This window comes from Emydura macquarii, unplaced genomic scaffold (assembly GCF_026122565.2).
Source record: "Emydura macquarii macquarii isolate MOO-44397 ecotype Brisbane River unplaced genomic scaffold, CSIRO-AGI_Emac_v2 contig_2473, whole genome shotgun sequence".
Taxonomy (NCBI): domain Eukaryota; kingdom Metazoa; phylum Chordata; order Testudines; family Chelidae; genus Emydura; species Emydura macquarii.
The window spans coordinates 13598224-13625278 of record NW_027132610.1 but is presented as its reverse complement, the minus strand read 5'-3'; the positions used below and the strand labels follow the sequence as shown (position 1 = coordinate 13625278).

The window sequence follows — 27055 nt, the reverse complement described above, 5'->3', positions numbered from 1 at the left end:
TCAGAACAACTTTACCAATACTTAAAGAGAAAGGATCAAAAGGAATTAAAAGGACTACAAATGAAACTCTGTGTATAGAGGCCTGTCATTCCCTTCAGAGACTGAGACCAGAACCTTCAATATATTCATTTTTTTATACACACCGATTATAAGAGAGTATTTCTTAAAACTACTATTTATTTCCAGTGATGATGTAAATATTTTGGTGAAGAGTTCAATGAAATAAAAAACAAATAATCACTGAATTCTTTGCATATTTTATTTTTCTTTTTTGGATTTCCAACTCACACACATCTGGCATATTTTACATCTTTGCAATAAAACATGGTTACAATAGCTTAAGGAATTTATATATCCAAAATATTTCACCATGATCTCAAGATGAAATGAACTTGTCTTCCAGATGTTCAGTATTCTCCCATTTCTAAGCTACAAACTCAAGATATTGCTTACAGACTGGTGATGAATAACTTAATCATTACGTTGATTCCCCATGATTTCAGAATCTTATAAATACAAACAACAATGAAGAAGGAATTCAGTGCTAAAACTTACTAATACAAGGTGGATAACAAATAAGTAATCACATCAATAAATAATGATATGTTTCTGGTGCAAAGTGCCAATACAAAGAATCCATTATCTTTTTAAATAAATGACTGCGAGTGTAAATTCTGAGAAAATTACATTCCTGTTACATGCCTCATAGCCCTACCGACACAATATGTACATCTATGACAATACAGTCACCAAATATACAAAGAAGAAACATGAAGTAAAGTGTATATACCCCTGGGTGTGTAATTTGATCAGTACAGTGTGTGGAAAATTATTCTGATAGTCATCATTATAGTATTGTAAAACATGAAGTGCCTTAGGCTCAAAAAGTTTCAGGTTAGATTTTCAGAAGAACCTAAAAGAAAAAGTTATCTTAGCAATAAAGCTAAGGTTGTTAGACAAACCAAGCTATTCAGAGGAAATATAAGAGACATATGTAACTGAGGTCCTCTTCCCCGCAGTGGACCATATGCCAAATGTGATGAATCCAGAAGTATAGCACTCTTGCAGTGTTGGGAGTCATTAAGCACTATAGAGCATTACAAGACTTGATGATATAATGAAAATCAGAACTTTTCCACTATGCTCCCTTTCTAACTTGTCTATAAGTTTAAAAGGGAAGAATTTAACTTTCATTGTATAAGTATGGCAAATGATGGCTTCTTATCCAAATGCTTCATGAGCAAAACTCCACTTGGAAGAGAATGAGTTTAGATTTAAAAAGTGAAAAACATATTTTGGTGAAAATGTCAAAATTACTGAATGCACCCAATTCAACCCTTTAATACAAGCTGTGCCCTAAGACAGATCTCCAGTTTGATTTGTGTGAATAATCCTATTCCATCAAGACATCAGGTTTAAAGTACATGCAAGTTGTAACTCCACAATAAAATTAAGAAACAGTTTTGTTCTTTATACAAGGTTTTACTTTTACAAAAGTATCCCTTCAAAGTTAAGATGTGCATCTGATGTACAAAGTATCAAACATATTTTTTTTCTCAGCTTGAAAAGAGACTGGAAATGGGATGCATGTTAGATTCACAGACTAAACATTGTAACAACTGGACACAAGGTTCCTCAGAATTTTCAAAAGTCTCTTGTGGAGCATCCTACTACCTTTTCTCAATAAACAAAGATATATGAAATAATTACCAAAACATCTCCTAATTCATATAATTTACATGATACAAGCTTGCTTTTCAGCAGCTGGTGTTCAGTTGTGAAAAAACACACAAAATAAAATGGTTGCTGACTACAATGTACAGCTATTGCTGGGTGTAATGGAATGTATAACGGAGGTCAATGCAGACGTGGTTTTCCACCAGAAATTATGCCTTTCATTGTAGCACTTGTGCTCTCAGCTTTACCTTGGCTTTCAGTTCTTCTTTCAGCTTCAGTATCTGTTCTGATGCTCATAGTGCCAACGATTAAAATCTATATTAAAAGCTACAATGCTACCAGAAGCCATGCCAGTAATCAGAGTTCTGAAAAAGGCAGAAAGAGAGATTACAGATAGTGCGCTTGTTACATTTTTACCCATGTATTATTCATCTTTTCACTTTCAAAAACTGCAGGTTATGTTGAATATTAAAGATAGTAACAGAATAGGGGCTTCTCTTTGACAGTCATATATAAATACATATTGCACTAATTAGGTGCTCTTAAAAAATTTTACACTGAATATGCTCTTAGTTTTTTTCCTTACCAGAAATAATTATGATGAATTTCTAGTTACAAGTAACCCCTTTAATTGTGAGTCTGAGTTCTTTTATTTGCGTCTTACAACTGGATCTTGGATGTCAACCAACTGCAGATACCAAACAATACAAAATCCATTCTCCCAGTCCCCACTTAAAAAAGAATGGCATGTGCTTATGTGCATTACTGAAATGGGTTATCAGAACCTACCTTTAGAATCAGAAGATAAAGAAATTAGTCTAGTAAATAGAATCTCTTATATTTGCTTATTATAAACAAGAAGAACGGTGTACTGCACTGTATATATAAAACGGCAGAAGTCCAAGAGTAAATAAATCTCTTTCTGTAAGTTAGTTTTGATTTGACTAAGTCTGAGACAGGAATCTTGTTTCAGATCATCAAATAATACACGAATAAATGAGGTCTGTATGGGTATTTTTGGTGTTGTATCAAACAGTGTACATAGTATATAAATACTAAAAAGTGTAAGAAAAATAAGCTGAAATGAATATTATAGGATTTTTTAAAAATCTATGTATTCTTCACATTTCATGAGTGTGAGTTTTCCTGAGAAACACTTTACTAACAAATGATGCAAAAACCAAATCAACTCACAACCCTGCATAAAAACATCATTAAGGCTTACATATTAATCACACTAAAACAGGAGAGTCAGAGATCAGGCTCATACCAGTGCTAATGCAATACTCACTCAGGCACTGATCTCGCAAACACTTACGCATGTGCAACCAAGCCAGATCCTCAGCTGCCATAAATCTGTGTATCTCAGATGAAGTCAATGTAATTGTCTTGATTTACACCAGTGGAAGAACTGGTGCATGGGACTATACATCTGCTTAAAGTTAAGCACTTGCATAAGTGCCTGTATAGAATCAGAGCCTAAAATGTCAATTCAGCTAGATCAACAGGAAAATAATTGAGAACACAACTGTATCACGCATTTTAAATTAAGTTTTACAGTAGCTCGACATGCTAACATCAAGGAAACAATCGTTAATAGTTTTGTTTAACATTTATGGAATGATTTCAATTCTAATGCTGCAGCTCACCTCTGATCATGAGACAGGTCCATTGCTCTAATGCCAGCATCACAGCCAGGGTAAATATAGAGCTGTTTAAAATCACAAGCCTGCCATACTTCCACTACTCCATTGTCCCCCCCAGTCACCAGATTCTGTCCATCACTGCTTAGGAGGATGGCCTTCAGAAGAGAAAAACAAAACCAATAACTTTAGTTAATATTGGGGAAAACTGACAAAACAGCCCTACAATAGCTTTCTTCATGGTAGTGTTTGTTTGTGTTTCTGCCCAAATTTAAAGGTGAAAAGAAATACTTAAAAGTAATAAAAACTGCTTAGGGACCCCAAATTTTCAATAAGTTACCTGTGTGCCTTTAAAAATGACAAATAAATACATTTCACACATGACCTGTAAAGCTTTTTGACTACCAAGACTTGAGTTCTGCATGCAACACTTGTGTTTGCCCTGCAGTATTTGATGCTATCACTAACACCTAAAGCAGAGCAGGCATCTGCATTCATTACACTGCTTCAAGGGCTAATGATAAAACAGGGCCTGAATTCATGTCTTGGCTAGTAAGTAAAGGTGGAATAATTTCAAAGAATTTTGTTTTAAAGACATATTTCCTGATGAAATTTAAGTCTTAGCATAAATTCCAGGAATCATGTGGTATCATTAATGATCTGTTCTTATTTATTTTGAAAAAGCGTAAGTTCACTTCTGACCTAAAATGGACATAAGAGGATTTCTATTTGAATATGACATTTTCTGAGAACAGCAATTTTACACATGTTATTTCCTTTAAGTAACATTGCAAATACATTCCATATATTTTTAAAAAAGAGTGCAGTGTCAAACGGTTGTTTGCATTTAGATTTACCCTGGTTGAATCATTGATCTCCATCTGAGCTAAGAGTTTGCCATTAATGCTGAAATTGCTGAACCGGCCTCGCTCATAGTAGATGATGCAGTGGCCTTCACTAGATACTGAAATTAAGCGAGGGTACAAGCAGTTCTCAGTCCCTTCAAGTGCTCTCAGCAAATCTCCAGTAATTGTGTGTACCAGACAAGGTCCTTCTGTACATTGAAAACAATAAAATATATTATACAGATGCTCATATCACAAACTATATACAGCATGCGTACATGCAGTATATACTATATACGTATATTACAGCAGTGCTGTACGTACATAGGAAGACATAATCCCCGACCTAAAGAGCTTACAGTCTACTACTACTACAACAGCAACAAAGCAGATGGCGGAAAAGGATACAGCATAGCAGCAGAGTGGTATTTTTTGTTATTTACTTTAACTGTTAACTACTTTCAATTATGAGTATTTTAACCCTTTTCTAATAATTAACCATTGCAAATACATTCCCTCCTCCTCCCAACTGTTCTGGAGTCTGTCATGCTGCATCCCCTCTTGATAATGTGAATTCATTCCATCCTGCCCACTCCCGCCAAACAGATGGGGCCCTATCAGTGTAAGGTAGAGAAGGCTCCCTGGGGACAAGGTAGCCACGTCACCACATGTTCTTCCTGCAGTCACTGGCAATTCCTGTAGGTCTCCTCCCTGTAAGGATGTGTAACCTACACGGATTTTTAAATTTTATGTAATTTGTATGGCATTTTTTACTGTTAGTAACACAAAAACAGACGTGTAAGATCTTATATAAAAGTACAAAAAGTATAAAAACATACTTTTCAAGGGTTGGGCTAATCAATTTCCATTTAAGCAATTTTTTTCAAGTGTGGTGGTGGAAATCTCTTTAGGAATTGAGATAAAGGTTCTGCACTAAAGGTATGTCTTCACTGACAGCGGCAAATTCGTCACCATCAGATCAATTCTTTGGGACTGATTGAGCAGAAGTGAAGACCCGCTCAATCGATCGGGAAGTCGATTTAATAAATCCACCCCTGGAAAAAGAGTAACGCTGTGCTGATGGGACCACATTTTCCGTCGGCGCAGAGAAGTGACAAATGTAACAAGCCATACTCAACAGCAGCACAATCTTTCTCTTAAACAACTTGGGCCTTGATCCTACAGCTGAAGCCTTGCACCTGCTTAGAGTCCCATTAACTTAAGTGAGATTCAACACATGGGCCTGTGGATCTGCCCATTTAGATCGAATTGCAGAATTTGGGACCTAGACTGTAAACTCTTTGGGACAGGGACTATGTTTTCCTATAGGGTCTAACACAATGAAAGCCCAGTCCTTACTGGGGCCATTGGACACTACCTCAATAGAAAAAATAATAGTCTCAAATCAGTGAAGAAAATGCAGGAAAGTTGTGAGAAGCAAACACAGCTAGTTTTAGAATAATTAAAAACTAGATTACTCCAAAGAAAACTGTAATTCATTAAATATTTAAGCAGACTGACAAACTGGCTGTTTCCTTGGCCCATATGAAGCATCAGAGACAGGAAAAGAAAGAAAGAAAGGAAATCATCTGATTTAAGATGCTGGCCTAAAGAAATGCAGACAGATCACTCATGTGTATGCTTGAATAAGAACATAAGTAGATTTAGGGAAATACTCTCAACTTGATATGTAGGACTTTGGTTGCTAGACGCCCATTAACTCTGCCTCCCTGCCTAGCCATGCCCTAGTGCATTACTCTCTAGAGCTGTGAGTCTGTTACCATAGTGACACCGAGTGCTAGAAAGAGCGTACTGTGTAAGGGAATGACAGGCCGAGTGCAGTCAGGGACACGTGAGGTTTAGGGAGAGAGCTGAGTCTATGTCAGGTTGTGGTGAAAATGGAAGCAGAGAAACTGGGGAGAAAACTGTAAAGGAGGGAAACTGGAGGGGAAGCCTGAGAAGCAGAATTGGTGAGAAAACAGATGGGAGAACTTGAGTTTATACACCATAGGGATTGGAGTAACTAAGGGAAGAGCATGGGAGGGACAGTTTAGGAGAGAAGAATCTGATAGTGGATGTGTGGGATTAACAGTGTAGGCCCCAATTACTCTTAATCAATCAGGGATATATTTTTTATTTGATATGTAGCTTTTTAGTTGTCCAGCACCCAGTGCCTTTAAAAAGAGCTGCAATACTAAAGCCGTACATTTCCATTAGCATCTAATGAAGCTGCGGATAGTCTACTACAGATTTCAGCCATTATAATACAAGGTAATTTATAACAACACAGTTCAAAAGGGTACAGTATTATGGCATTAAAGTAATACAAAACTGGCTTATGGGCTAAGAATTAACAACACTGCAAGAAAAAATCTTTAGGGTAGGTTCCTAGTTACTGTGGTTTATTGCATGAATTTCTTGACCTAGCCTACTCTTATGTAATATCTCATTATTAGAATTAATGACCTATTAGCATTTCCTGTTTGAATTGCCTGTATTCAGAGATTTCAAACTCAGCTATGAAAATAAATGTTGAGCTCAAAGTTGGCATAAAATGTATCAGTCCAACAAGCTTAACTGTGAATGTATGGGGCAGAGTAATCAACCTGGCCTTTTCACCCTCAGAAGCAGCGACCCTTCTTAGGAATTAGTGGAAGGATAAATTCCTATGGGGAAACATGGATGAAAGAGGCATCATCATGAGGGGATGAAGAAGAGGGTTGGATCTGGGGGAGAAGGGATAGAGGAACTCCAGGAGCAGGAGATGGGACAGAAAGAGAAAGAGAGAGGTGGGACCATGAAAAGTCAATAAAATAATGTGGAGAGAAGAAAAAGAAAGAACAGAAGAAGGGAAGCAAGAGAGAACACCCAAAATAACAGAGTGAATAGGAAAGGATAAGAAGAAAAACTATACTGTTTTTCAAATAAAGATAAAGAAGAGGGAGCAATGCAAAAACGAATGTATGGAAATGAAAAGAGAGAAAAGGGATAGAGATTAATGGAATGAGCCGAATGGAAAGAGTGAAAAATAAAGGAATGCAATAACGAAAGGTTAAGCTAAAACACTTAACATTTAGATTGGAATGTTTTATTTAATTTGATTTCTGTAGTTCTTCGGCAGACACTCTACAGGGATGGAGAAAGAGGACAGGATGGCTATTTTGAGTTCTTATATTAGTAATTGTTAGGTACTCTGGATTCTACAGACAAATAATTGGAGAAATAGGCAAAACAACTGATAATTCAGCAGAAGGCTCAAAACTTTCTGACGGAACAGGGCAAATAGCAACCCCCAGGCTCCTGCTTTTTTGGAGAACTGCCCATTGGGAAAATAAAAACATTCTACATGTTGACATCTATGCATGGATCCAAGCACAATCAAACAGGCTCTACATCTCTTACCCAGGAGAATGAGGGCAGCCCAGATATGCCTAATTTTATTTAAAATGTGTCAGCTAACTTGGGCAGAGGGCCATTCCTATATTCCTTTCTGCTGGTTTTTATCAGGATACCATTTTGTACAGTGCTACTATATGAGTTTCCACCAACTAGTATTTAAAAATTGTGCACTGGAATAGGGACTGATGGCTGGAGAGTAATGTTTTCTGATATACTCAGTGTGTTTGTGTCTAAGTGTCATATGTATCGATAGAAAATATTATGTTCAGAGTTAGTAGCTGCTGAGACTACCAGAACTAAAATATGTCTTGGTAGAAGACACTTAGGATAATTAAATTGTACTTGGCTCACAGGAACACTGAAAAACATTCACTGAATGAGACTTTGAAATTTTTAAAACCTAAACTGTAAAATGACTTCTGACCTTTAGCACCACTGATAACAAGTCCCAGCTCTGCGCAGACCGACACACACACAACTTCATGGTCATGACCAGTTAAAACAGCTCTAGGAGCAGGATAATCACCTGTAAAAAACCAAACATAGTGAGGAATTCCAAACGAAACATGTTTCAGCAGCAAAGGAGGAATTTTGCTGCATTTTGTTTTAAATCATTAAGCATCACAGGAAAGTGCAATCTGCTTAAACATCTCATTCTTGGTTTTTTTGTGAAGAACTGCATTTAAATATCATCGAGGGTCTTTTAAAACAATATTTCAGTGCTCACTTGTTCATATAAATATACTTCCGTTGTTTAGTAACAGTGGAAGATGTGCTGTGTATGTTCCCCCGGATGATGGTAGGATACTGGAAATCCGTGCTATGTGTTCTAACTATACTGAAAAGAAAAATGCATTCCAGATAACACATGGAGTATGGCACTCTTAAAGGTAATAGTAACACAATGATATGCAACATAACATAGCACATACTTCTTGGAAAAAAAATTCTGGTGAATTTCTGAATCCCTTCATGATTTTGGAATCTACATATTTCTGAATGCATATCACACCAAGATTTAAAATACAGGAAAATAAACAGCAGGATATGTAATTATGAATTTATTTACAGGCATTTGTGTATGTATGTTTGTGCCTATATATGACACAGATACTTCACACACTTACAGTCAGCTACACGTATTAAAAAAGAGAGATTACTTACGTGTATGTAACTGGAGTTCTTTGAGATGATTTGTCTCTGTGGGAACTCCACCTCAAGATATGCACTTGCCGATGCATTGTTGATTGAAGATTTTTTGTCAGCAGTGCCCACAGGTTCATGTCTGACCCCTACATATCCTCATGCTCCAGTGTGAGAGTATATAGGGAGAGGCAGACCCACTGCTGCTCCAGTTTCTTCTCAACCACGAAGCCCAGAAACAAGTCTCTGCAGCAGAGGGAAAGAGGAGCAGGTGGTGGAGCACCCATAGGGACACAACATCTTAAAGAACTCCAGTTACTGAACTGGTAAGTAACCTCTCCTTCTTCCAGTTATTGTCCCTATGGGTGCTCCACTTCAGGAGACTCCTAAGCACTACCTCAAAGAAGAAGAAGGGGTGCCGAGGGGGCAGATTCAGTAGATCGAAGAACAGCTTTGCTACAGGTCACATCCACCCTGGAAGCAGGTACGATAGTGTAGTGCTGGGAAAATGTGTAAATGGTGGTGGCTGTGCAAACGTCCATGATGGGTATATTTTGAAGCAAGGCTACAGAGGTGGATTGAGCCCTAGTGGAATGAACAGACACTCTAGGTGTGGGATGCATTCTAGAAGCTTCATAACAAGCTAAAATGCACTGTAAAACCTATTTTGATAATCTCTGAGTAGAAATCGGCTGTACCACCATTCTTTCTGTGAAAGAGACAAAGAGTCTGGGAAGGCCCTGAAAGATTTAGTTCTATCAAGGTAGAAGGCAAAAGCCCTTCACACATCCAGGGTATGAAGAGTAGATTTATTTCTTGAAGAGTGAAGCTTGGGATAAAATACTACTAATTGATGTGAAATTCTGATGAGATCTTAGGCAGAAAATGAGGATGGGGATGTAGAGTTGCTTTACCAGAGTAGAAAACTGTGTAAGAAGGCTTGAAATTAGACCAAGGATTCTAATCATCAGAGAAGTGAAGTTCTGGAACAGCATTCCAAGGGAAGCAGTGGGAGCAAAAAACCTAACTGGCTTCAAGACTGAGCTTGATAAGTTTATAGAGGGGATGTGATAATGGGACTCCCTAAGATGGCATATGGCCCATTGGCAACTGCTGGCGACAGAACACTAGATGGGGAGGGCTCTGAGTTACTACAGAGAATTCTTTCCCAGGTACCTCTCTGGTTGATCTTGCCCACATGTGCATGGTGTAACTGGTCACCATATTCGGAGTCAGGAAGGAATTTTCCTCTGGATCAGATTGGCTGAGACCCTGTGGGATTTTTGCCTTCCTCTGCAGCATGGGGCAAGGGTTACTTGCAGGTTTAAACTAGCATAAATGATGAATTTTCTGTAACTTGAAGTCTTTGACGACTTCAGTAACTCAGCCAGAGGTTAGGGGTTTATTTCATGAGTGGGTGAGGTTCTGTAGTCTGCAATGTGCAAGAGGTCAGATTAGATTATCATGATGGTCCCTTCTGACCTACAGTCTATGAGCCATGAATGCCTCAAGCTCTCTTACCCTCATGACTGAAATTATGGTTATGAAAAATGATGTCTTGAAGGATAAATGGAGGAACAAACAGCTCCCATAGGTTCAAAGAGAGGTTTTCTGAAGGTATTGAGAACTAGGTTGAGGTCCCAAGATGGAATAGGCTGCTTCAGGTGAGGATAAAGGTTAGACAAATTCTTAAGGAATCTAGCAGTGGCAGGGTGTGCAAAAACAAAAACTCTTCAACTTGTGGATGAAAATGGCTGTGAATGAAAGTAATGGCTTGCTAGGTGCATGTTAGTGGAGCTCATTGACAAATCCTTAGTTTTTTTAATTCAGCTCGTATTCAAGTATATTCCTGAGGAGAGACTCAGAACATATGGTTTGAATGGCACATCAAGTTTGGAAACGCTTCCACTTTTGCAGGTAGTTTTTCCTACTACTCAGGAGTAGTCTTAACTTCACGAGAACGGTCTAATTCAATTCCTGAGTATCATCGAGGAGCCAGACCTTGAGGTGCAGTAATGAGAGGCAGGGGGGTGTTATAGTGCCCAATTCCTGTCCCACGATATCTGCTGTCAGAGGAAGGTGAAAAGGTGCTCACATAGGGAGGCAAAATAGATATGGGAACCATGTTTGCCTTAGCTTTGATGGTGCTATAAGGATAGTTAATGCTCCCTGTTGTTCAGAGCCATGAGGATCAATGGTATTGAAGGGTAAGTATACCGCAGGGTACGAGGTCAAGGAATGAGGAGGCTGTCCCCACATCAGGTTGTGACTGTACTCTCCCCTTGAGCAGAAGCATTGGCACTTTATGTTGGATTGCATTGCAAAGAGAGCTGTCTCTGGATGCTCCAAGACTAACTAATCACTTGAAAGACCGAATTGCTGAGTTGCCACTCACAGTCTCAGAGAAAGTGTTTGCTCAGGGAGTCTGCTATGCTGTTTTGCAGGCCCATCAGGTAGACTACTGATATGTCTATGTGTTTTGACATGCACCAATTCCATAGCCTTATTAACTCTGCACATATGCACTGGCATCTTGGTTCCTCCTTGACAATTTATATAGTACATGGCCACTCCGTTGTCCAATATTACTTTGACTGAATGGCACCTGATGTTGGGTAGGAAGTTCACAAATGTAGTGAACTGCCATGAGTTTGAGAATGATTATGTCGAGTGACATCCCATATGGAGTCCAATTGCCTTGTGTTGTGAAATCCTGGAAATGGGCACCCCAACCCAAGTGCCTAACCCAACAGGGAAGCATCTGTGGTGATGACATATGCAGTGGAGTGGATGCAAAAATGGAACTCCTACACAAACCTTGTGAGAGTCCTCCCACCAGTTGAGAGACTTGAGAACTCTTGGAGGTACAGTAACTTGCTTAAAAAGAGTAAATGAAACTGAGCCAGGCTTAAAAGCACCAAGAGTGTAATCTCACGTGGGGCTTCATGAACATACAGGCTGCCATGGGGCCCAGCAGTCGAAGGCTAGCTCTTGCAGCAGATCATGGGTTCTGCTGTAGTGTGGAAATGGGGCTTTGTGGTAAACTTGTCCACTGGTAGGTATGCTGTGATGGTTGAGGAGTCTAAGGTGGTTCCAGTTAAGTCTACGTGTTGTTCAGGGATGCCAGGGGAGACTTTTCCAGACTGATACAAAATTCCAGGGAATAAAATATGGTCTGGGCCTTGTTGATTGTTGATTGTACCTCAAGGAAGGAACAACCCTTGAGGAGTCAATCATCCAGAAAGACAGCTATTCTCCACTGACAAAGATGAGCCATAAAAACACAGGATTTTTGTGAAGACCCTTGGGGCAGTTGAAAGGCCAAAGGGAAGAAAATGGTATTAGTAGTGCTAATGATGAACCATAAGAAGCGCCTGTGAGATGGGTTTATAGCTATATGAAAATATTCATCCTAGAAGTTGAGGTTGATGAACCAGTCCCCAGGATCTAAGGATGGGATTATCACTGTAGAGTTATTATCCTGAATTGCTGTGTAAAGATAAAGGTGTTCAGAGCCTTAGGTCCAGGATTGGTCTCCGTCCTACTTTTTGGGAACCAGGAATGTGCTTTTCTTCCTTGGCTGGAAGTTGAAGCAGAGAGGCATGCTGGTTGAAGCTGGGACAAAGGCTGGGAGCAGCCCACTCTCTGTAACATGATTCTTGTAGGTATTCTTTAAAGTGCAATAAATAGTGGGGGGGGGGGGGGGGGGAGGGAGAGAGAGAAGCTGCAAGAAAGGTTATTATATAAACTTGCCCACTGCAGAATTAACCTCTCCTATCAAAAGGGTAGGTGTACAAAACTGGCAGGTGATTGGGCTTTAATGCTAGGGAGAGCAGGAAGCTGGGAGAAGCAGAAAGAAACAAGTGCTGTGTTTATCTGACCAGGGATTTGCTAGGGTTTGAGCTTGAGATTTGGTGGTTTCTTTGTCTATGTGGCTTTTATACCTCCAAGGGTATGATATGTGGGGTGGAATAATATGATGGAATGAGGCAATAATCTTATGGATTTTCCAGTCCATTTCCCCATCCTGTGGGTTTTTCTGTGAAAGGGGACTGTGACAATTTGGAAAATCAGTATATGCACAATTTATTAATTTTGTTTGAGATTATGAACTGTGGCCCACATTCTCAAAGGTATTTATATACCTAACTACCACTGATATCAGTGGCACCTAACTTCCACTGATTGATTTAAATGGAAGTAAGAAACATAAATATCTCTGAGGGACCTGAGCCTCTATATATATAGCTGTGTCAGAGTGCAAACTCTATTTTGAACGAGGACTTTGGGTCTGCCTTCTGTCTTTTTAGCTCCAAGTTGGACTGAACTTCCAAAGGGTGGTGACACAGAGATAACAAAAGAAGATCGTTAAACCTTGATAGTCTTTTATTTCAGTGCAAGCGCACTTAGACAAAGAAGGTGGCTGTACCAAGAAAACTGGTCCACCAAAGTAGGATGGTAACAGAGCAACAGATCACCTTTTGATCACTGACAAGGCTGATTGAGGCCACCTAATGATGGAAACTGCAACATTATAGGAAGACTCTCTCACAAGCCATTTGAGAGAGAAAGAGAAAGAATGAACCAGCAAGTGAGTGTGTGTATGCACACAACCCAACCCAATGATTAGAGGAGAAGCCAAGTGAAGGAGAGGGGATCCCGGATACTCTGGAGGACTCTGACCAAATCCCATAAAACATGCAACAATAGTGAAGAAACTAAAGCAGGGAAGGGCATATAGCATTTTTATTTCTGGATCTGCAAGTCTCTTGTGCTGTGTCAAGAAAAGATCAATTGTTTAAGAATTCTTTTAGCAAAGTCTGTGTATTATGTGGTCAATCACTGTGTGTCAATGGAAAAATTATATATAAATCAGAGTAATCACAAGGATGGAACTCTGTGAATGGATATACTTAAGCCACTGGAAAGTCTGAAAGGCCCGCACTTGTCCTGGGTGCCCTGCAAGGCCCCACATCTGTGAAGGGGTAATAGACAGTCTGTGCCCACAAAGCGTGTCAGAGAGCCAAAGACACAGTAGCTGGAGCATATCAAGATCAAGGAAAACTGAAAAGCACACAGGTCAGTGTGTGGGACTCACACACAGTGGCCTGGTGAGTGTACTACAGGGGAAGCTGTCCCAGGGCTGTGATAGGGACGATATAGGCCCAAATGTTTATTTGGTTGAAAAGTGACTGTGATTCAGTATTGCCAACTATTGCGATTTTATCATGACTGTAGCGATTTTGGAGTGTTTTTTATCTGTCTCATGAAAACATGATGAAAGGATGCTAACTCATGAATTTTCCCTTATTCAAAATGACCACCATCTCTTATTACTGTCAATGGGACTAAAGCTAGGAAGATGGCCATCATTTCCTGATAGCTTATGTGCATTTGCAGTCAGGCTGCCTTTAATAAAGTTGGCTGCCACTTCCTATCATTTTCAGGGAGATTGAAGCCATGCCCACAAGGCTTCCATGCTATGATTCAGGGGATAGACAGGACATGGATTGTGACGAGCTGCAGATACAATATGAAAGGTGAGAACGAAAGAGAGCAAGGCACAGGGGGAGCATGAGAAAGATTTAAGGGATACAGAAGGGAGGATAAGGATGTGAGGGGCAGGAGGGAGGTTGAGAAGGGTGCAGAGGACAGTGATGGGGTGGGAGATGGATGGGATAGAACGTCAGCTTTGACAGCCAAGTGGTAGTGGGAGGTAAGGGGAGTCCCCTCCAAGTAGCCAGGGGAAGGCAGTGTTGTCAACTCTAGAACTGACTGTGACACACAGGATTTTGGCACTTGCAACAGGAGCTCTGGCAATGATACAAGAAGGAACTCTAATCCCACGATTTCTCCTCTACTTGGGATCTAGGTAGAGGTGAAGCCCCAGGGAACAGTGAGGCAGGGGAGAGGAGGAATCAGGGAGATGTTGCTACTGGGTCTGGGAAAAGGAAGGAGCCTGAGTAGGGGGAAGGCAGTGAGGCAGGGAAAGATGGGAAGTCACGGACATGGTGCTACTGCATCTGGGGAAAGGGAGAAACTGGGCGGCGGGGGAAGGGGGGTGAAGAGTAGCAAGACAAGGAATGGGGGGAGTGAAGACAGTAACAGGAAGTGTATGGCAGTTCTCTGTCTTAGGGGTGAGGAGAGGGTAAATGGAGTCTTCATCCGAGAAGCTAGGGATAGGTGTGCAGTTTGTGTGCATTAAAGATTGACTTTCAACCTGAAATTATCTCACACATATAAGAAGAGTAGAGGGAAGTTAAAAAGACAAAAGACAGACTAAAAACATGGCTTTATGAAGTTTTTAAAATCTCATGATTGGTGGGGCCAATCTCATGGTTTTTTGGGATCTGACATGATTTTTGAGCTCTTCAGGTTGGCAGTACTGCTGATCGCAAATTATTATAAAGTGTTAAAGGCAAGGGGCACTATACAGCAGGGCAGGATTTAGGGGCAACGTAGTGGGCTTGGGGGGCGCCAGGCGCTGTTTTTGTTGTTAGTGACAAAAGGGAAAATAGAATGTTTGAAATAAAATGTTTCAGGTATTCCGTATGTGGATTCATTTTTCACTAACCTCTTAGAATGTTTATGAACATTTTGAAAGAGAATAAAATAAAGCTTCAGAACTGTCATGTCCAAAACTCCGACAATGGCGTGATCATGAAGGGGAGAAACAGTGGCATCCAGGCAAGAATCCTTGTGCTGAATCCAAGAGCTTTCTTTGTGCCTTCTTTGTGGCTGCCATTCCCTCAACCTGGCTGTGTCAGATGCAGCGCCCTCTTCCTTAGATTCAGTACTGCAAAGGATATACGTCCTGTTTTCACCATCAACTATCAGATGGAAGATCCTCATAGATAATGTTACAAATCTGAACATGAAGCCGCTAAGTGACACTTGCTGGAAAAGCCATATAGACAGTGTAAGGCCAGTGAGGTACCAAGTGACTGAGGTTTACGACGCCCTAATGGAACTGGCCCATCAAGTAAAGAAGAGGCTGGAATCTGATATGAGGCACAAAGCCTGGCAAACCAGATCACTGACTTCAAATTTCTGGTCTCAGTTGTGGTTTGCCATGATCTCCTGTTCCAAGTAAGCATTGTAAGCAAGTCATTGCAAACTCAGCCAAGTGATATCACGACCGTTTCTACTTTGATGAGAAGCTGCCTTGATTTAGAGATGGACTACAGAGACAATGGATTTGAAGATGCCATCACTACTGCCAAAGAAATGGCGGAAAATGTAGGAGTTGAACCTGTCTTCAAGGAAACTTGTATTTATCGGAAGAAGAGACCATTTGGTTACAAAGGCAGAGATGAGGTGATTGGAAGCTCAGAAGAAAAATTCAAGAGGGAGATTTTTTTTTGCTCACTTGTTGACAGTGCTTGAGTGTTCATCGAAGAAAGGTTCTGACAAATGAAACCCCACAAAAAGACCTGGGTTTTTTTGTATGACCTTAGTAAGTTGCTGGAGGACAGGAAAACACTTTTGAACAACTGTACAGACCTTCACCAGACGCTGACACATGGGGAATGTTTGAATGTCAATGATAAAAACCTCTATGTCCAACTGGACAACATCCATCACATTTCACCACACAGAAACCACTCTCTACTTCAAGTTCTCCAATTCATTCATGATGCAGAGCTGAAGGACACTTTTCTTAATGTGTGGCTAATTCTGAGGATTCTGCTTATGACGCCAGTCACAGTCACGAGTGGTGAGTGCAGTTTTTCGAAGCTTAGGTTTATTAAAATATATCTTCAATCAATGATGGTTGACAAGAGACTGATATTGCTTGCTATTTTATTGCTTGAAAATGCCATTGGCCAATCTTTCGATCTCTCTGATGATGTGCTTCAGTTTGAGAAGGCAAAGGTGAGAAAAATGACCTTTTGAACTAAAGAATTAGGGTTAACATTCTATGGCTGTCACCTACTGCAACACTATTTCATACTGGTCAACCCAGTGCTGGTGCACAGTTCAATTTCTTGAGGTTAGCACATTTCAGTTATTCTTAAAATTATAACGTTTCCAATAAGCTTAGAGGAAATTAATTTTTTTATTTGTTTATATATGGCATGAATAAATACAGATTTACAGATCCTAGCGTGCACATTTATTGTCTTTGTGACAGGGATCAATCATGCATATGAATCATGCATCAAAGTTGTGAAATGGGCTACAAATGCAATAAAAAATAAGGTATTCAAAAAATTAACAAATGGAGTAGGGGGGGACACCGAAAATGCTCCTTCCCTGGGGCTCCATTTGGTCTAGGGCCGGCCTTGCTATACAGTATCATTAGACTGTGACCAAATTAATAAATGATTAATTTAAATTATCTCATGTGCTTTTAAAGTCTAAAAGGAAAGCAGAACATAATTTGCAACAAGTTTTGTTCCTCATAGTTTACCAAAGAAATCAGCATATTTTCTGTAGCATGTTATTCTGTAATAGCAAAACGTAAGAACACATTGAAGCTGCAATCATTTAATTTTAAGTCAACAAAACTGAGTCAATGTAGAAAAACCAACATTTTTATAATTTAACTGTACGTGAAGTATGAACTTTTTGATTTGCAAAAATTAAAGCCTATATAGACTGACTGTCTCTTAATGCAGATTTTAAAAAATCCTGGTTTTGAATATACCTCACAAATCTGTAAAATGTGGTCATAGAATTTGATTATTTGGAGTAAGAGTTAAATGGTTACAGAAAATACAGTATTTCCCCTTAGGGCTCAAAGAAAGAAAATAAAATTATAGTTAGTGATATTTTCTACTGGGAAAACTGCAGCATGGGGAAGAGAACCTCACCCACATTACATTTCATTGCAAAGAACAGATGTCATGAACCTCAGTAATCATTCAAAATCTAGCAAAATATTCTGTCACTGTCACATCACCACTGATAGATGCAGCTAGAGGTTAAAGGCTATGGCACAGAGGGAGCTGCAGGTGAAACTACCCCCTATGAATTGAAACACCATCACTAAAAACTCAGTAATTTTCCCAACATGGCACCTCTGCAAAAGAATCATTATACGGTAAAAAGGATAAAATGCACGAGACTGAGCCCTCTATTCAGGCAAGGTTTAAAATAAAAGTAATCTTCTGTTCTCTATGCATAATACAATGCATAATCATGTGTAAAGCTCTTCTGTGGAAGATGCCATGCTCTTATAGTAAAAAAGAAATATGAACAATGTCATTATTTCTTCTTATGCACTGGTTTTCCCCTCAGTTTAATGCCACTTAGATGAAGTAATATACACCTATTGCTATGGGAAATGTTTCCTAGTTTTCTTTTGGAAGAAAGGCCTGATTAAGACACAGGGTCAAATTCTGTTCCCATTTCATCACTGACTTTGATGGGAACAAGAACAGGCCTATAACTGAGCTAGGTATGTTGAATTCAATAAATATGGGTATGATACAGAAGCATCTTATCACTGATGCCTTTGTAGAGACAAACCAAACAAAATAAAAGCATCAAAGGTGCTATGTTTTTTATGTTAATAAAAATAATCATCTTTAACTTTTACTGTCACAAAACATGCACAAATTTTGACAAAATTACCAGGTTACATCTGAAAGAGATGCAGATATCTAATTATGGAAAGTTGCCCAAACACACGATGAGTTGATGTTTTAGGAAGAAAGGTTTTTGATAGAAGTAAGTTCATGACAAGCTTCACAGTATCTGGCAAAGCTGTTCCATTATTTGTTGAGAAACATGAATGTTGTAGAGCTTTATATATCCAGAAAAATCACACTAGGCAATGGACTGCAAATATTGCATAGATGAAAGAAACCTAAAAAGAGGAATATAGTGTGCTCCAATATAGATAACACAGCTCTGTAGTCAGGACAGCTGGCTTCTACACCTGGCTCTGCCACTAACTTGCTAGGTGAACTTGAGCAAGTCACTTAACTTCACTGTACTTTATTGTCCCCATCTTTAAAATGACAGGTAACAATACTTTGCTTTGAGATCTATTGATGAAAATATTATTTCAACATGAGCGCCTCAAAAGGTCTCACTTACCATAGTATATAGGACAATGGTGGAGGCATATGTTGGTCACCATGCAAACAGGGGTGCTGGAATAATTTTTATATTGGGGATGCTGAAAGCATAAACCATGTATTTGGTTGTTATTATTACTTCAAGCCAGGGGGTGCTCTTGCACACCCCACATCCCTGCATGCACACATGAGAATGGGTGAAGACAGGGCCAATAGTTTCATGCTGACTTTCACTGGATTGACACAGTGGAACGCTAAAGGGACCTGATTTACACTAAGGCTCTGAAGCCTGGTTCCTGTTATAGCCACATTCTGGATTAACAGAAGCAAGAAGCTAAATTCAAAAACTGGGATCTAAATTACACTAACATGTAATTTTTAATGCGAAATGAACATTTCCACATGCAAGCAGATAATACATATGCAAACATATCTGTGCAGGCATCTACCTATTTGTGTCCACATGATGCAAGATGCTTTGGGATATGTTTTTAATATTCTGCCCTTTCAAGGTTTAAACATTGCAAATATTGGGTATTAAAAGAATCAAAATATAAAGTAAAGGAAAGTTTTAGTGGCTCGTCTGAGTCTAAAATAATTCCTCATTCAGATATAATTTCACAGAACCTTTTTAATCTGAAATATTCACCTAGAAACAGTTTAAAATTTCCATTTGTGCATCAAAACAAATGTGATGCACAAATGGAAAATTAAAAACTCTCCAGCGTGTGACTGTGGTCCCAGAACAGACCACGGAACATATAACGACTCAATGCCTGATTCACAAATATGAAGGAAGCATCATAGTGATACACTCTGCTACTCCTGATGCAATTTCTGCCTTAACCACCTAAATGTAAAATTACTGTTGTTGTTCTGCAGCTACATCAGCCATATGAAGAAATTGTTTAAAATTGTTGCAGAAATATTATAGTTTGAAGAATTCTCTATAAAGCTAAATAAAAGTGCAGGATAATTTGACTAGGTTCCTTTATTGATGCTCCTAGCATCCCTTTAAAGCATAGGTACAGTATGCTAAGTGAGATACAATGCATACTTAGCACCTCTAAGAACTATACATTACAATAGGTACACAAATTGAGCTCTGGGCTGATAGACACAATGTATTCATAATGGTCAATGCAACCACAGTTAGAAAAAGCAGTGTTAACTCACACCTCTTGTAACTATCCTGTTGGAAGATACAGTATGTAATGAGAAATGTCAAGTCCCAAGATCAATGAAATTTCAGGCTCTAGGGATAAAACAGGAATAGCATTGATCCTTTGAAAGAACACCAGTCAGAGGCCGAATGTAATATATTGCACAGAGAGGCTCAAGAGGATAAGCGGCCAAGTCCAACTTACCTACCTGACAAAAAATTCAATCAGCTTTTATCACTAGCTGCCTGCTCTGCTCTCCTTTCTTTCATGCAGGAGGCTGGTTCCAATTAAAGTGTGCAAATTAATTTTTATCACTTCCAAATTAGTGTCTGAATTTGTGTCTGTTTCAGATGAAAGCATCTGTCCCTCACTTTTCTGCAATTCTATCACCTAGTTAGGTATCTATTCAAAGACAATGATAATTTTCTGTTTTCAAAGTCACCTGTTTGAAAGAGACATTCAATAAAGCCATCATAAAATATACAAATAAAACAGCTATAACAATACATATTGAACTTTAGTGCATATCACGTAGTCTTTGGTATGCCTTTTATGAGTACTAATACAGTTATTGTGTGAGAAAAGATCTGTATACAAATTAACAACAAGCCAAATCAAGTTCCCATAAAATCATAAAAGAGAAAAAAACCTGGTAATAGGATGGATGTAATGGCGTCCTACAACTCTGCAGTTATGGGATACTAAACACAAGAGGTTCACATTTGCCATACATGTTTTTAAAATATGAATCTCTCTGCTATGTTATGAACAGTACATGTAAATAAACCTTTACCACTAGAATTTATTGTACCTTGACAAATGAAAACTTAACTATTTTTATTTACAAATAGATTTCTCAACACTAATACTAAACATTAATGAAGAAGATTTTCAAAGGCAGTTAGGTGTCCAACTCACATTTGTGCCTTTGAAAATCTTCCCCTAAACTATTTGACATACATACGGCCTGATCTCGTAAATACTTACCACTCAGTGTAGTAAGGTGTAATTTTAATGAGGTAATTGAGATTGCACCACTTACCTTGGAGTAAGTGTGTGCATAATAAGGCCCATATTGGGCCAGAGCCAGCTCTCTTTCAAGCCCATGGAAAGACTCCCATTGACTTCAGTGGGAGCTAGATAGCCCATAGTGAGTGTTTCAGTCATATTCAAAAACAGTTTGGAAATATTTCAGACTGTCCTGTATCAATTTTTTTCTACCAGCAGCATGATGATCCTACGTGATGATCCTTAAAAACTTGCTAATTGCCTCAGATAAATAAAGTTACTTTGTACTTATAGTATTCACTATAGCAATTTTAGGGGAGCATAGGGAATAATGCAGATACTGAGGTAATTATATCTATTTCTTTAAGTATATTTTTATGGGAAACCACTGTATTTAAAAACTTTGTAAAATTTCATTCTCAGATCACATAAAAAAACTGTGACAAATGCAAATTTAAAGCAGAAAAAACCTTAATGTTATTGTTTGTAGCAGCATATTTTAAGTTATAAATTAATTAATACATTTCGTATAGAGAAATCCCTGTAAAAATTGTAACAAAGATCCCCATTCCTCTTTCTAAGTGAACAAGTTCTTAACCACTGAACTGGAGCAGAGCATTTCAAGACTCTTACCTAAACAAATTATTTCCCATTCCTCTGATTTAAACCAGAGCTGAACCTCTAGTTCCCACACAATCATGAACTGAGGTCATCTGCTAAGCACAATGTCTATATAGATTGTTTAGCAAAGAGTTCTGCATGAGTTTGACAGGTTTGACTATTGATATATGTGACGTTTAGTCAGGATTCCAAATAATATATTAGAGTCTCATGAATTGTAGCCAAACCAGTAAGGAGTTCATCCTGACAATCTTTTGTCACAATGCATTTTGAAATAATGTATTAATTGATTAATTGCCAGAGGTATGTTTTCTTTAAATCAAAACATGGTTTATGTTTTATATATAAATATACATACACATACCATGTTTTAAAATATGTAATTGAAAGTATTTAATAAAGTATGGAGCTTTTTTTTTTTTTTTTTTAAAACCTTTTCTGAAACAACTAAAGTTCCTTTTGGTAATTGGATGCACTGAAGCTGAAATTGATAATTAACTGTCTTTCAGTTTAAAAGATCATTATAAAGTCAAGGACCTAGCCAACATAATTACTATAACCTGACATTTTTCTTTGAATTCTTCACCTCCTTACAGTCTGTGATATAAAATATCTTATCTGTGTCTCCAGATGACAGCTTTTAAGAAACTAATCCTTTTCTGAAAATATCATCTGCATCTTTCTAGGGAACCATTCTAAAGATATTAACTAATTAGATTTAACCTACACTGAACATCTTACTTTCAATTTTCCTACCAAGTCCTAATCTACTGGCAATAAATGTATAAGAATTTTAGATGCAACAAAGAAATATTTCTTAAAACTATTCCATTAATTCTAGTATCTCCAACAACAATAATCTTTGTGAGGATTGTAAGATGTATATAAAACACCATTTCATCCTTGTGAAAATTATTATAGTGTGAATCAGTCACTTATTCGACAACCTGAAGTCATGGCTATCAGGGATAAAATGTTTCTTGCTAAAGATCTGAATGTATGATTGTGACTGAAAGTACCCCTGTATTCACACTCTACACATATTGCAATAATCTTTGTATAAAATATGCCACGTGAGGTATACTTTGAAACTAATAACTTGCTGGTCAATAATATATTGGCGAAATGTGTGTAGCAATATTATAAATAAAGTTATGAATTCCCCCTGTATGATATTAGCACATGTTCAAATCCACACAGCCCTGATTAGGCAAAAGTTGTTAAACAGGTCTATCCTAGAATGTGTATTTACTTCAATGTATATATAAGTAGTAAACAGGATCCTTGAGACAGCAAGATGGGAAAAAGGTAGAAGACAAGGCAAATCTGCATTTCAGTTGTAGGATGTGATATGTAAAATATGTATTTTAGGTGTTGAGACATGTAAAAAGATGCCTTATTGTCTGTCAGGGAAAGAGAACAGCTGGTAAACAACTTGGTCAATCATTCAATCAGGTAAACAACTGAGTTAGCTAACTAATCTTAGTGTTAGGAAGAAAAGTGTTTATACAATATATTCTGAATAACTTTGTCATAATATATTCAAGGCGAGCACCTGAATGTTGATGTGCGCTTCCATTCAACCCTATGCTGTGCTCTGTTTTGGTGAACTGATCTCTCAGTGAAGCAGCAAATAAACTACATACTTCTTCAGCTCAAGAGTCTGTCTGTGAACCTGTGCATTCTGGGTAGCAGGAAAAGGAACCAGTCAACATGCAGCATACATAAGTGAGGAGAAAAAGCATGGAGCCCCCTTCACCAGCAGACTCCATGTCACCTTCTTTACTGTTTGAATAAACTTTGCTTTGAGGGCTAATCCTCAGAAGAATCCATTTCAAAGGGTGAATGGACTATAAAAGTGAGGGGCAAAAGCACCCTGAGAGAGCTCTCCCTCTCTCTCTTTCATCTAAGACGACAAAGGAACCAACCCTTTGACTCTAGGGGAGATCTCGCTCTGAGAATTTGGTCAGCAACATTTCTGGGAACCTGTGGTAAGGATTTTACCTTGAACCAAGTTTAGCTTGTTAAGTTTAGCTACTAGAAAGTGTTCTATCTTTATTTCTCTTGTAACCAGTTCTGACTTTAATGTCTTATAATTGGGAAAGTTCGGCACTGGGAGTGTGTTAGAGTCACCCTGCAGGTAGTAACCATGACTGCTGGAAGCCAGAATGTGACTGAAGTGTTGCTGACAAGCTGCTGAGGTCAAGCTTGCTGAACCAAGGCTGTAGCTACACATAGACACTCCCAATGTGACTTGCATGCTGTTAAGCTGTTTGTGAGTATTCCAGGCTGGGAGCTAAAATAGCAAAGCATTGTGAGGCACCCAAAGTTGCAGGGCAGGTAGTTACAGGTCTACTCGCCAGATGGAGGTTGGAGCACACTCTGCTTCCTGGCTCGCCTACAGGCCTCAGCCTCTCTGCAATGACTGTACCAGCCTTGCCCATAGAGCAAAGCCTTCGGCAGAAGATCTTGAGGCATACGCTCCAGATGTCCCAGCCACTGAAGCCTGAGAACATCCAACATAGTCTGTGTAGACTGTAGGCCAGTCCACTCAAGGATCTCGTTGTTAGTGATATGTTGGTCCCAAGTCATTCCAAGGATTTTTTTTGAGACAGAGAAGGTGGAAGCTGTTCAATCTCTGCTCATGACCCAGCTTTCACAGCTGTAAATGAGGGTGCTGAGAACACAAGCCTTATAAACGGACACCTTTGTATTAAGGGTTAGTAACTTGTTGTTCCAGACGTGTGAGGTAAATTTGCCAAAGGTGACAGAGGCTTTGACAATATTCACATCAAATCAAGTTGTTCTTGCCTGTCAGTCAGGACGGTACCATCTTTTATTTTCAGGTTTTCAGTCTTTTTATAAATTGGACCAAGTGCCTCGTTGGTTCCATCACAGGTACCATAAAGGTTGCCTCTTTCAAAGCAGGTCTGAATCTTCTTGCACAGGTCTTGCCAGTACATCTGGGCACATTCTCTAGTGGCTTTCTGCACTGCAGCCTTTGAACTTAAGAGTTCTCGACTAAGTTGGTTGTTGAGGTAAAGTTAGGTAAGCTTGTTTTTTCTTTTTCTTTTCTGTAAGTGTGAACAGTAGCAGATGTTCAGACTCTGTGAACCAGTCAGGTTGTTTTTTCTTTGTTGTTCCAAAGACATCCTTGGCGGTAGCCAGTGTCTTATTCTTAAAATTGTCCTACAAGGTGTCAGAATCAAGGGAATTAAGTTGATCATTTTCAGAATCATGCCCAAGCACACGTTGAAACTGCACAAGTGTCAGAGTCCTTCATGTTAGTAATGTTGAGGTGAAGTTTGCCTTTTGGCTTTGCATGACGGGTCTTTTAAAGATGTAATTGAAGATTGCATCTGACAAGAGCGTGGTCAATGTTGTAATCAGTGATATGCACTGGTCAAGCATGCAGTATGTCACAAATGTTTCTGTGACAGATCAGGATGAGGTCAAGCCGATGCCAGTGTCCAGAGTGAGGGTGCCTCCATGTGACCTTGCTGCTGCTTAGGTATTCAAGACTATCAGCTCAAAAGAGGCGCAAAAGCTCAAGGACACACTGGCTATTTTCATTAAGGCTACCTGTGCCACGTTGGCCAATGATGTGTCCCCAATGCTCCGAGTCCTTACACACACGGGCATTGAAATCACCGAGAACATGTCTATTCCTTACGGGAACATTCTTGAGGATTTGTTCCAGGTGAGAATAGAACTCATCCTTTTGCTGTTTAGAGTTGTCAAGTGTTGGTCCATAGAAGGACAGAAAAGTCAGGGCTCCCAAGTTTGTATTCACTTCCAGCTGCATGATCCTCTAATTATTAAATACCAGAGGATACATGAACTAATGACTTCTTGACAGCAAATCTGACATGTGTATCCTTGGTTCTAAGGTCTCCCAGATCATCAGAAGTGGTAATTTACTTCATCTAGTGATCCAGTTTCTGCAAGTCTTGTCTCACTGAGGGCTGCAATATCAATGCCCAGTTGATGTAGTTCTCTTATGGCTATTTTCTGAAGTTCATGGTCTTTCAATTCAAGTCCAGTTAACATAGCATGAACATTCCAACAAGCAATGATTAATTTAGAGTCAGGAAAGAAAAAGTTGGAAGGGAGCTTTTTTAGCCCACCTTTTGTAGGGCCTTTCCCAAATTGGCCAACCCTAAATAGGGCTGCTTAAACGTCTGAACCACTGCCGATGCCTTGGTCCATCCCCACCAGGACAAGCGACCATTGAGAACAGACTTTTGACGTGTATGTCTAAGCAAAACAAAGAAGGGACTATAGAACTCCAATGGCAAGACGAAGGTCAAGACAATTGGTATAGGCCTGCTGCAGCTTCTAGCCAGAACACATCATGTTGAAGGAAGCACCCGCCTTATCGTGTCCACAACGGAGCCTTTTCTAAATGGGTGTGGTCCCATTTTCACATATGATTACTAAAGGGCAGAAACTGATTTATCACTTACCAATATGTGTGCAAGAAAAAACAAATAACTGTCAAATGGACTCTTAGGAAAGTCGCCTGTAACCCATATAGGGAAAGATGTAGAAGGCAACCAAGTGTTATGGTTTTTTTTTCCAGGAAAGGATTTCCATTAACTGAATCATACTAGATTTTGGCTTCCTCTACTGTCACTTACGTTTGGCAGATGGGCCAAGTATTCCATCATCTATGCAGTCTCTTTCATACAATCAAAGATATTGTTGCATGCAAATTAGCTATAGAATTGGAGTGGTAGTTGGCTGAGTTATCTCTGATTTCAGAATGGTCTAGAACTAATGACATGCCTTACTGTAGTTGTACACTGCATGGGTGTAATTCACAGTCAAAATGACTAGGAATGTAAAAACTGGATGGTAATAGATTATGGGGGACTATGAACTCCAGTAATGATAGAACCTGGTGATATTCTGAACAAAAAGAGTTCTCAACCATGTTTGTAACTATTTCCATCACTGCACAATAACTCAACAGACATTCTAGGTTTCAGAGTGACACACAGTGACAATCCTCAAACCTTATTATATAGATCTTGCCATAGACATCTTCACAGATTTGTCCCTTCCATTTATATTTCTGCTATCAGGCCTCTACAATGACATTCCCTGGATGAAAAAGTGTGTATATTATATACATATATGCTAGCCTCCCACATAGTTCCAAAATTAGGAGGGAGGGAGAACGGGATGAATTCCTTCCTTTTAAAACATTTTAAAAACTCAGCAAGTAATGCAAGCAGAATAAAAGTTTGGAAATGCACAAATATTGTAAATATTTGCACTTTGGGCTCCTCATCATATTCAGCAAAATGTCTATGAAATTCTGTAGAACACTCAAAATTGTTCTACATTTTTTTTAAATTGCACCCCAATGTCTTGGTACTTTTGTACCAAGCCGTTGTGGTGCACTGTTAGAAAGCTGCCCTTTTTTACCACAGAGGAATAACATAATAATAATAAATCTAGCTTTCCCCCACAAATGACATGAAGCTTTTACTAACATTTTATTTTTCCCTGTTTTTATTCAA

General features: G+C 38.9%; 1 protein-coding gene across 8 annotated transcripts in view; it reads right to left on the bottom strand.

The window, feature by feature from the left end:
• Positions 1-241: 241 nt before the first annotated feature.
• Positions 242-27055, bottom strand: part of NBEA (neurobeachin) — a 748678-nt gene continuing 721864 nt past the window's right edge. For all 8 annotated transcript variants that reach the window (XM_067562991.1, XM_067562985.1, XM_067562986.1 and 5 more), the window contains 4 exons: positions 7989-8090; positions 4178-4374; positions 3327-3478; positions 242-2042 (listed from right to left, as the gene is read on the bottom strand). In XM_067562991.1, the coding sequence (XP_067419092.1) occupies positions 1952-2042; positions 3327-3478; positions 4178-4374; positions 7989-8090 (542 nt within the window). In that variant the 3' untranslated portion in view covers positions 242-1951. The remainder of the gene's footprint in view (positions 2043-3326; positions 3479-4177; positions 4375-7988; positions 8091-27055) is intronic.